The 12,316-nt window shown below is 35.0% G+C and overlaps 2 protein-coding genes across 2 annotated transcripts; one reads left to right on the top strand and one right to left on the bottom strand.

The window, feature by feature from the left end:
- Positions 1-1,090: 1,090 nt before the first annotated feature.
- On the top strand, positions 1,091-3,839 carry LOC111410710 (F-box/kelch-repeat protein At1g22040-like). Its single transcript, XM_023041187.1, has 2 exons — positions 1,091-1,275; positions 2,162-3,839. The coding sequence occupies exon 2, from the start codon at positions 2,258-2,260 to the stop codon at positions 3,683-3,685; it is 1,428 nt and encodes a 475-aa protein (XP_022896955.1). The 5' UTR covers positions 1,091-1,275; positions 2,162-2,257; the 3' UTR covers positions 3,686-3,839.
- Positions 3,840-4,331: 492 nt separating this feature from the next.
- On the bottom strand, positions 4,332-7,290 carry LOC111410711 (aminotransferase ALD1, chloroplastic). Its single transcript, XM_023041188.1, has 10 exons — positions 7,213-7,290; positions 7,086-7,123; positions 6,934-7,004; positions 6,740-6,856; positions 6,167-6,229; positions 5,869-5,973; positions 5,729-5,779; positions 5,263-5,580; positions 4,975-5,181; positions 4,332-4,698 (listed from the first exon to the last, which is right to left on the bottom strand). The coding sequence occupies exons 1-10, from the start codon at positions 7,272-7,274 to the stop codon at positions 4,405-4,407; spliced, it is 1,326 nt and encodes a 441-aa protein (XP_022896956.1). The 5' UTR covers positions 7,275-7,290; the 3' UTR covers positions 4,332-4,404.
- Between the last annotated feature and the right edge of the window lie 5,026 nt (positions 7,291-12,316).

Below are 12,316 nucleotides of genomic sequence, written 5' to 3' on the forward strand. Positions count from 1 at the left end.
ACCCCACCCCCATTCCCTTTCTCTCTCCTCTCTCTCTCTCTCTCTCTCTCTCTCTCTCTCTCTCTCAGGTTCACAAAATGGAGAAGTTTAATGCGAGCACGGAATAGTTGTATCAAGAGCTTGAAGTATTGGAAGAGCTCGCGCAAAACCCGAGGCAAATGAGAGCTGGTGTTGATATGGGCCAAGTGAATTTACTTAGGTTTCAGCGAAAGGTAGTATAGCAATGTCTGGAAGTGAAGAATCTTTAGGAGACGTCTCCTTGGTTAGAACATATGACTATGTTGTTCGGCTGCATTTTAGATCCCCATTTTCGATTCTTGAGAGAATCAAGCATCTATATAGAACAAACCAGATCGAAAAATTTGAGGACCATAATCAGAATGAAAACAAAAAAAAATTCTGATCTAAAAATTTGCGGACCATAATCGTATGCAATTGTCAGTTTATACATCTAAAAACAAGTTGTATAGGTCATTTTTTGATCTGGGGCAGGTCATCATTTTAAGAAGAGGGGAGCTTTAGATTCTTTGAATCCGAAAATTAATAGTAACAAAAAATTAGTTTGCCAAAGTAAAGTCCAGTTGATGATATGGTGGTTTATGGGACAGGAAAAATTGGTTCTGACACTCCAGAAATGGTGCCGAAGCAAATCCAGCTGATGGCACAATCTCCGATAGCCGGCATGGGTGTTGCAGGGTGGGGGTGGGGTGAGAGGAAGAAGACCATGGGGTTTTTTTATTTTCTTTTTTTTTTAATTTTAATTTCTAACTTAATTTAATATAATAAATGGAAAGTTACTATTTTACCCTTTCAAAAATATTAAAAATATGGTCAAAATCGAATTTCTCAGTCAACTGACGGAAAATTAGACAAATTCCGTCTAAGAGGGCCTTCGCTGCAACGTTTCGAAAGGTTTGGGGTGACGATTACAAAAAAATTAAAGATTTGAAAAAGTCTGCTAATGTTTTAAAGGTTTGGGACTTCTGTTGCGATTTTCCCTATAATTAAAATATGAATGAGAGTTGTGAAGGTCGAAAATAAATTTTACAAAATGAGATTGACTACTAAATGACTATGTAAATAAAAAATTAATAATATCTCCCAAATAAAAATTTATTAATTGATGAGTTTGACAGACTCAAAGAAGCACCGAAAAATCGTTCTGAATGAAAAAGTTGTGTACACACCACCACTTGTTAGTGTCCAAATTTCCTGCTATTTATCCAAACAAATCTTGATTTATACTCCCTTTTTATTTCGTCAATATATACAAAGGTAATCTTTGTTACTTAATCTAGTTATGATTTGTTTTTATCTGTGAGTATTATTTAGATTGAATTCTTAATTTCTTTTGGGCTTGTATTTGTTGGGTGCTTCTTGAAGAATTCAAATTTGTGGGTTTCTTGTATTTTTCCCTGGAAAAAAATCTACTCGAGAGGGGAAACTGATGAATTTTCTATTAATTGAGCATGGCTGCAAGGTCGATTATTATTGGTGGAAAATCCTGTTTGAATTGTTAAATTTAATTTTTTTTCGAGTAGGAGTAGGAGGATTTTCACAGCTGAACTTGACTGGGAAGATTGAATTCAATTTAATTTACGATATTTTATCCGGAAAAAAAAAATTGATATTTGAGGCTGCAATGTTAATATGTTTTTCTCTTCTCGATTTCACGTGCACTGACTTTAATGTAATTCCATTTGTCTTGAATTGTACAGAAATTTAAGTCTAGATAGTAACATTTAAAGTCTGCAAAGCCTCATTGACTTTGTAATTGATTGGTAAATGACCATCTTTTCCATTGGCCAATAGTTAATCGGTTTATGTTAAGTGCTTTCTATACAGTCCTTTACTAATTCATAATTTTCTTTTTGCAGTTAACCTTTAATAATTTATATTTTTCAAACTGTTAAGTACTTTCAAATGATGAGTAGGGAGTATTAGTTATTTTCTTCCTCGTGAGATGATTTTGCTAAGTTTTGAATGCTGCATTAGGCACCATGAGACTAACAATTTATGAAATGCCAATGGGATGCAACTTCGGATGTGAAATTATGATTATATACCATATACCTTAGTTTTCTTGTCAACTGTCACTATTCTCCTCATTCCTTTTTTCCCTGTACTGATCTTAAATACATTGTTGGCTGTTCTGAGTTAGCGATCAAATGGATTTAGTGTGCACGAAATAGAACAAGATTATTATTGGGCGGATGCACTTTTGTGTCTATTGTTAGCAACAGCGAGAAGAAAGCCAATGGGAGCTAGATTGAGTGTGAATAATAATAGGGCGAGCACGACAGAGCTCTCTGAGGTGTCACAGAGTGAAGCATGTAAGAGACAAAGGGCATCCTCAAGCTTTTTGGATGAAAATTTGAGATTAATTCCGTGTCTTCCTGATGAGATATCACTTCAGATTCTTGCCAGACTCCCTAGAATTTCGCATTTTAATGCGAAGCTGGTCTCAAGGAGCTGGAAAGTTGCTCTGACTAGTGGAGAACTTTATAAGTTGAGGAAAGAACTCGGAACAACAGAGGAGTGGCTTTACATTCTGACTAAGATTTTTGGTGATAAACTTTTGTGGTATGCCCTCGACCCAGTGTCAAGGATATGGCAAAGGTTGCCTCCAATGCCAAAAGTTTCTGTTGAAGATGGAACTAGAAAGGGCTTATCGGGCATTCGTCTGTGGAATGTGGTTGCTTCAAATATTAAAATTGTGGATTCTATTAGGGAATGGTTTGGAACGAAGGATGCATTTGACAAGATTAGATGCTGTGGTTGTTCAATTGGATCTGTTGATGGCCGCCTCTATGTCTTGGGTGGATTTTCTGGGGCTGCAGCCCTGAAGCGTGTCTGGCGTTATGATCCAATTGTAAATTGTTGGAGTGAAGTGACTCCTATGTCTATTGCCAGAGCATATTGTAAGACTGGTGTCTTGAACAATAAACTTTATGCTGTTGGAGGTGTTACTCGTGGACGAGGTGGACTGAGTCCTCTTCAGTCAGCTGAAGTATTTGATCCTCGCACTGGCATGTGGTCTGAAGTACCAAGCATGCCATTTTCAAAAGCTCAGATGCTACCGACTGCCTTTTTAGCTGAACTGTTAAAGCCTATTGCTACTGGGATGACATCATATAGGGGGAAATTATATGTTCCTCAAAGTTTATATTGCTGGCCCTTTTTTGTTGATGTTGGAGGAGAGGTATATGATCCGGAAACAAATTCATGGGTCGAAATGCCAATTGGCATGGGGGAAGGTTGGCCTGCTAAGCAGGCAGGAACTAAATTAAGCGTCACAGTTGATGGAGGCTTATATTCGTTGGATCCATCTAGTTCTCAAGACAGTCCTACAATCAAAATGTATGATCATCAAGATGATTCTTGGAAAATAATTGAAGGAGATCTACCCATTTGTACTGATTCAGAATCTCCATATCTACTTGCTGGTTTTCTTGGAAAGCTGCACGTGATCACAAAAGGAACAGATCATAACATCGTAGTCATGCAAGCTGATAGGCAAAATCGACTCGTTTCTGCTGCATCCACCTCATCATCTTCTTCAGGTGAATCCTTGCAAGATTTTTCTCAAGATGTGGCAGTATCTCCCGAACATATTTGGAAAGTTATCGCTGCTAAGAGCGATGGATCTACAGAACTAGTTAGCTGTCAGGTTCTTGATATCTAGTTCTATTATGTTACAGGATCAATCTCCTTTGGTCATTTGGTATTGCCAGCTTTTGTTGGTCAGCGATAATTTTTTACTATTGTGTATGAAGTTTCAAGCATCATAAGAATACCCTCTCACGTATTTGAATATATCATATCCTATTTGAATGGTTTCCATGCACTACCAGATTATTTAATCCACCTAGTGATCACTTTAAAATTTGGTTGTATCTTGACAAATATATTGTGCCAAGAAGCTGATTCATGTAGCTTATCATCGATAAAGCTTCATAAAGTTGGCACCCAATCAGCTAATATCATGTCAACAACTAATGCAAGTCGGATGATTTTTTTTCCTGTGTGTGGTAAGTTTTCATTTATTCAATCTTTATTCTAAATGGCATTCTGAAGGGCATTGAATGTTTTAGTAATTGACAGGAAATGAGCTGTTCATTTGTTTGTAGATCTTAGTCACATAAACACTGCCAGAAAATTTGAGCAAGTCTGCCCTCAAAGGCTGAAAGTATCACTTTCTACATTTATTGTGACATGAAATTCTATTTATATAGCTTATATAGGAAATCCTTTGCGAGAACTGCTAGATGTTTGGTAACAATCTGTGGTTAATCTTAACAAGATTTTTGAATCAGTGGCTGGCGACGATATCCGTTATTAATTTATGTTTAGCTGGGGGGTGGGGGATGGGGGGAGTTTTTATTGAATCTGACACTCCATTTTTTATGAGAGAAAACTTCTGAGCCTTTCTGAAGCTTCCAGGATATTTTCTCTGTGGCCAAAAGCAGTGACCCGGATAAACTCTCTGCCTTCAGGACCAAATCCACTCCCGGGAACTGTGATTATGTGTGTTTTTTCCAGAATTTCGTTAAACATGTCCCAGGAATCTGACCCTGGAAAGTGTACCCAAACATAAGGGGCGTTTGTGCCTCCGTAGACCCTTAATCCCAGAGAAGTAAAGGTATTCACCAGTATCTCTGCATTCTCCTTGTAGTAATCAACATTGGAACGTACAGCCTGAAAGGAATGTTGCAGAAAAACATTTGTTAGGACTCTGAAATGTGAACATTATAAGCATGTTATAGAAATGTGAACATTATAAGCATGCTTATAGCTGTATTGAATAGTATATTTTCTTAAATTTGCTAGTTATAGAAATGTGAACATTATAAGCATGTTATATTTTACGCATGTTCAGCATGCACTATACTGAATTAGATAGCATTGTTGACATCTTGTTTATTATGCTATGTGGTTCTTGTGTACTACATATTATCGGTGTTCAAAACTGACCTTGAAGCCATCTGAGGATAAACAAGCCAGCCCACCAGCCTGAGCTACATTGGAAGCACCATTGAAGCAGGTACATACTATGCGATTGAAGTCATTTATAACCGGGAATCCATTGGAATACACGAGTTCCTCAGGAACCACAGTCCAGCCCAGACGGACGCCAGTGAATCCAGCAACCTTGGAGAAGGATGAGACTTCAATGGCCACCTATAGCATTAACAAATATTCTGATTATATCTACATTTTTTCTTGGGGAATGGTAGAAAAAGGCGACTGGAAGCAATTTACCTTTCTTGCTCCAGGAATTTCATATATTGATCGAGGTCCATCGGTGATATAAACTGCATAGGCAGAATCATATACAATGATTGATCCATTCCGTTTTGCGAATTCTACAAGTTGCTCTAATTGCTTCCTTGAAGATGCATGGCCTGTTGGATTATTTGGAGAGCAGAAGAAAATGATATCCGTTCTTGCAGTTTTTGAGAGGTCAGGAAAGAAATTATTTCTTGGTCCACATTCCATGTATACAATATTCTGATACCTCCCTGATTCTTTCTCAATATCGCCAGTCTGGCCAATTATCACACTTGAATCTATATAAGCCTGTATTGAACGTGTTTAGTTAGAAGATAACAGGGTGAAGACGATAAACAGTTTCTGTGCATGTTTGATACCCATTATTTGATAGAACAGTTTAGTACTAGCCAAATCATTTCTACCAAATGTGCTCAGTGTTTGATAGAAGTATCACCGGGAAGGATGGATCTTGAACAGCAATAGACACATTTGATCCGAAAAGCATCTGCAGGAAAACATAATCAGGAACCAGTTTAATCCATTGATTTCATATCGAGTTGTAGAATTGATGAGTACACCTTGAGATGTATATACCTGCAGACGACTGATATCACATTGTGAACCGTCTGATACAAATACTTCCGAGTCTTTTATTCCCGTATCTTTGTAGAATGTTTCTGCTATGGCTTTTTTTAGCTCCTGCAATATGAGACTATGTAACTAGTTCGTAGGGCTGAGGCTGGGAAGTTTACTTATAAGTTGACATTTTAAGCTTGGCCAAACATGCTAGTTTCATCAATTTATTTTTTATAACAGTTTGAATGGAAGAGGGTTCAATTTTTGTGTTTTTCATTGTCATCATTGAATGCTGCTAAGTATAAACATAAAGTACCTGGTTCCCCTGTTCAGCTCCATAACCTTTATAACCTTGAGGTGTTGCAAGGCTCTTTGCATACTGCAATTTACAACGTTAGCAAAACATTAGAAAGGAATTGGAATTCAACTGTTTCAAGTCAATGAAATGATGCCTTGCAACACAAGGAAACAAATCGAAGCACAAGTTTTGTTGTCCCCATTGGTATATAGTATGGGTGCTGCCGTGCCATAAGGCACGATCATGGAAGTAATTCAAAAGAAAAAGTTATGTAATTGGACCATCTATTCTATCCATTCGAGTTTTGACCTTGTTTTGTGTTTAAAAAGAAAATTATAAAAACTCGAAAGATGTCTACTCCCAGAACAGCTCTTATCCTTTTCCAAGGAGAAAATAAAAAGGTATATTTGAGCATGATTGGAAGAGGTTGGAGACTTCAAAACAATAGGCAGGCAGCCTTGTCAAAAAGGGAAAGGCAAACTTTCTATATGGTAAAGTAGCTCCTGGAAGGAGAACGACTCCTCTATTTGTGATATTTCTATCTATTATTAAACTTTAATTAGAAAAATCTAGTCTATTAATGGAACTTACATTAGCCATGCTCAAGGCTACGATATCTGGTATTGGCTCAGTGGTGTCACCAATCCCGAGGCTTATAACTTTAGCATTCGGATACTTCTTAATGTGTCGAAGCTCGCGTACAGAGATCTGTAATGCAGTAAGCTTTACAGTTGAGAGTCTGTTGAAAAATTTACAGATCACTTATCTAAAACGTTGAAGAATACCTCAGGAAACAAATAGTTGTATTGCAGTTTCTCCAAATTTGCATTGCGCTCAACTTTTGTACAGTAAGAAACTGCATTCATTAATCACACAAATTTCTCAATAACTATAAATTGTGTCTAAATGCAAATAACACGAGTGCATCACATCGTACCTAAGCCCTTTTCTTCTACTGCCATACTGCAACAAAACCTGTAATTAAATCAAAATACTGTAAAGGTAAATCTATAGACAGTAAATATATGTACTGTGCATGAACAAAACTGAACTCAAAAAGTTACCTAGCCATAGGCTGAAACAAGGTTTTGCAAGGAGTGAAACTCAAAGTTGAAAATGTGTGCATTTTCCTTATGGTTAGTTTCTCCACTTATTCTCTCAAATAGCAATGAGCATAATGTATATGGTGACATTTTTATACTCATGCCAAAATAATTAAGGGGTGCTTAGGTCATTTCATTATCCCTTTAACTAAAGAAAATGTAAATTGGAACAGGAAGGTTTTCAACATCGCCTACCTAATTTCCTTAAAAATGAAAAGAAAATAAAATATAATTTAACATGTATATACTTAGGTTTCACTTTCTTATTTTTTTCTGATGAAAAATATTGAAAAATTGAAGAAAAAGTCATCTCATTAGGAGTTAGAAAAAACCTCCTATGAAAAATGAATAGATTCAAGGTCGTTTGTTTGCTTGGTTAGTCAAGCATGGGCTAATTCATAGATTCAGTTTGTCTTTACAAATTATATAAATCAATGTTTTAAAAACCGATTCAACTATTGACCTGGAAAAGAGAAAGAGTGAAGGGTCAAAAGATTGAATCGGAATCGAACTAGTGATTTTTAAAATTTTTTAAAATTATATGTTTACATACGTTGAACTGATTAAATCGGAAACCGGTCATTGGTTTTCCAAAATTGCCGATTTTACGGATTTTTAATTATAGGTTTTATAAGTCTAATCGAACTGATTTTGATTCCGGTTACCAGTTTTTCCAGTTGGACCGATCGGGTCGGTCCGATTTTTAAAATATTGATATAAACACATACTCCAAACTCGAAAACTAGGAAAAGGTTTCGTGCTTCATTTTGATTAATTACAAGATTACTGGAGTTATTTATGAAACTATGTCTTGTAAAAAACCTGCAAAAAAAATAAGAAAAATAATTCCATACAAATTAATTTCAAAAAAAGTTTCGTTCATAACTAAAAAGTATGGATAGATTTTGGAAAATCTAAGAATACTTTAACCTGTTCGGTGCTTTCTTTTTCTTATCATAGTTATTCAAATCCCCTTAAACTTCATATGAGCTTACCAAAAATATACATGGTGAGCTAAGCTTGCCACCTAACTCTAAACATGATTAAATCATATCAATTTTCCCAATATTCTCATCTCAACGAACAAGAAAACAGACTTCAATTTCCAAGAAACTTCAACGTCCATATTTTTCTATAACTGGTTTAATGAAACTTTCATTGCACCTCTCATTTGGAAAAGAAGAAAGAGATAGAGAAAATGAAAGGACGTACATAACTAAATGACAAGCCTTTGCCTAAAGTCGACTTGACCTTTAGAAATTAAATAAGCAGAGCCACCAATATTCATTCCCCACACAACAAAACCTGCAATTAAAATATGGATGATATCTTTTGACTTTTCTCTCTCTCGACGTCTGAACGAAGTTATTCTATCTGCAAAACTTGTCACGTTGCTGAAAATAACATTTAAAAATGGACAGGCAAAAGTAGCATCTGCTAATATTAAATGCATTGACTGTATAAAGTTGTGAAGACAAATTATCTCTCTTTTGACCAAGACATAAATCTATATATATACAAAGACCATTTTGAAATTAAAGAATTCACCAAAAGTATAGTCAATATATGTTAATGTGAAATAAAGAAACAGATTCAAATTGTTTGAACAATATATACTATTTTGAATTTAGAAATTATTTTCAGAGACAATAATCAGTTCAGACTGGATTGAGTCGGTGGTTTTACTTCACGAACCATTGAAATTTGACTACAGGGAGTGCATTATTCTTCTTAGTTAAAAGAGCAGTAAAATATGATGAAACTATAGGAAAATGGGAACTTTTGAGTCGAAGCAGTTCCATTCCATACATAATTATATAATTATTTTCCCTTTTGAAAACCTACAAGACATGCATGAAAATTCAAGATGATTGATTATTATCAGCTGATGAGATATTTTTCGGATTTTTCTAGGTTGTGTCATTTCTATTTCTTGGAAATTCTTTAGCTTTCATGTCCTTCCACAATAAGGATTAAAAATTGTAGGATCAAATTTTAGATTCGATACAAGGTTCGCTCCAAGACTTGGAGGCTGATGTTAACTTTTCTTTTTTCAGTCATTACTCCATAGAATTGGTCAGCACGAGTCATATTCATAGCGTTAATTTCTAATTAAAACCCACAATTCTATTTTCACTCTATGTTTGGGACCCTCAGCACTTTGGCACATCCGAAAATATTGTGAAGCAGCCATCGTTATGCATGCATGCACGCAATAGAACACTTGTCTGCACCTGTTACTATAATTTCGTTCTTATAAATATTCCAATAATTGAACCTGGAATTATCGGGAAAAGGTGGACATGCACGACAAAATATAATGCCTTGGAAGTCGTCAAATCATCCAAAAAGAAAACTTTGCTATGTCCAAAATTTTGAAAGATGTATAGAATTTCTATTCAATATTTTTGTTTAGTCCAACTTATCAAATATAAAAGATCGAAAATATATGAAGTTAGCTTTTAACCGACCTAATTAAAAGTAGTGGCATATCCCGGAAACTTTGTTTGATGGAACAACGAGAGAATTTTGTTTAATGATTAAGAACAACTTAAAGTTGTGGAAATTTTGGGGAAATTTTTTGTAGATCAGACTTTTCAAATCATTTTGCAAGACTACACAAAACCTGATTTCCAGGAAACTGGCCAGAAAGTTTGGCACAAACTTCAATGATACATATTCCCAGTTGTTGCACGTGGATTTTACATCAATTTATTTTTGACACTTCACTCATTTTTTTTGTATAATTAAACAAGAATGTTTGATAATTCCCTTAGTCAAGACAATTTTTTAGTTCTTATTTTGTTTAGCAAACATAAAAACTTGCTGGAACGGACTTTGCCAATTTTTTTCTGAGAAGACTTCGACAGTACTAGAAAAATGAAAATACAAAAATGGAGGCGCAGTGAAAATTGATGTTTGCACTTTACACTTTCGTGGAAAATCTCCAAAACTACCAACACAATATTCAAATTAATTTGAGTAAAAAGAATAAAATATTTCATTGTTGTTGACAACTTGTCACGATCCTGAAAGTTTGCTTATCTTTTGAAACAATGTTCTTTCTTTAGGAGAGGCTCTTGATGCCTTCGAGTAAAGAAAGTACAAGGAAATTCATTATCTTGTTACGTCAAACATGTGAGATAACAAACTTTTTTTAAAATTCAATTTTAAACTTGTTTGTAATGCTATTTCTTATAAATAAAGTAAGAAAAAAGTGTATTTTTGAGTCATCATCTATACTTCGGGTTTGATATTAGGGTCCGTTTGATTTAGTGGAAAAAAAAAAAAAGAATTACAGGCTATTGAATTGTCTAGAACTTGTTTTACTAGTAATTGTCAATTAAATGTGTTTGATTGGTATAATTTTTCACTTAGAAAATATTGAAATTTTGGACCTTTTTTGTGTTCGTTTGGCTTTGTTTTTCATGGAAATTGTCAATTAAAGGGATAAAATTGTTACAATTGGGGATAAAACTTGTTTCAATTAAAAAAAAAGGGGGGAGGGTTGGAAAATGAAAAACCACCAAACCCATAGAAAAACAATTTCTTTAAAAAGGTGGAAAATGATGCATAAATAGATTGTACCAAGAAAATCACTTCCATGAAAAAAAAAATTGCCATCAGACATGCATTTTTGGATGGAAATAGAAAATATTTTCCTTTTTCCATGGAAAATGAAGGTATCAAACAGGCGAGGACAAATAAGTGGGTACTAAAATGAAATGACAAAAAGAAGCTATAAGCTAAAGTTGGAATAATTACGTCATTTGTCATTGATGTTTGAGTAATTACATCAATAGTCACTAAATGACCGTTAGTTAACACTTAGAAAATCGATTAACCATTACTGTTAGGACCTGTTTGATCTGATCGATTTTCCATGGAAAACATTTTTCATTTTCCATCTTTTAGCCTATTTGATTGCAATGTAAATCATTTTCCTTCCTGCCCTCCACCTGACCATTTTCTTAGGTTTTGTGGAAAATCAATTCCCACCAAACCCATGGAAATTGGTTTTCCAACTGATTTTTTTTTTTTTGGACAATTGGAATAAATTCTATCTCCAATTGTAACAAATTATATTCCTTTAATTGACAATTTTTATGAAAAACAAAGCCAAATGAATACCAAAAGATAGAAGATTTCAACATTTTTAAGGTGAAAAATTATATAAATCAAACACATTTAATTGACAATTCCCAAGAAAACAAGTTCTGGGCAATTCAATTCCCTGGAATACGTTTTCTTTCAACCCAAATTCTGTTCTTGCAATTAAACGGAGATACTAACTTCAGTAACAATTGATGTAATTAATCCTTAGTTGAGCGGAAGACATGAAAACATATATAAATCTCTTTTCTTTAATTATATACTATTTTGTATAAAAGACTACATTAAGTCAGAATTCACATCATCTTAATTAGCAAAAACGCAAGATCGAGTTATAATCCGACTTAACCATTTTACAAAGACTTGAATTAGGGACTAGAGATGCTGGTAATTTTTTTCTTTTTGTTAAATACAATCATGAAAAATCACCACATCTCTTACCTAAAATATTGCATGAAGTTCAAAATCACTTTAAGCAAAAGTGAGATTATCGAGTGTTCTTTACAAGTCTTGACCCCATAAACACTTAAAGCAAAAGAATGTTTGACAAAGTTCCTTAACAAGATCAGAAGGTAGATATCTTTAAGTAGGTGAAGCAAGGGACATCCGGCCTTCAATTAAATTTCATACTACAATCAGTTCCTATATACCCGAGGTACGAGCTTATATCCCCTCTACAAACTAGATAAATTTTCGCAATATCAGAAGTCGAGGACAATTATAGTAAAATCAAGCCCCTTTCTCGGTCACCTATAGGTAGTCCTCTCTACTGGTGTGCTTCTTCTGCCTTGATCCCACAAGCTCAAAGAATACTCGTTCCATTGCCTAAAAAGTCATGAAACCACTATGAAACTTTGATGTCTAATGATAAATTACTATACATGTACACATGGCAGACCTGGGGGGGGGGGGGGGGGGGGGGGGGGGGGGGGGGGGGGGGGGGGGGGGGGGG

Source organism: Olea europaea, chromosome 15, assembly GCF_002742605.1.
Source record: "Olea europaea var. sylvestris chromosome 15, O_europaea_v1, whole genome shotgun sequence".
NCBI classification, from domain to species: domain Eukaryota; kingdom Viridiplantae; phylum Streptophyta; class Magnoliopsida; order Lamiales; family Oleaceae; genus Olea; species Olea europaea.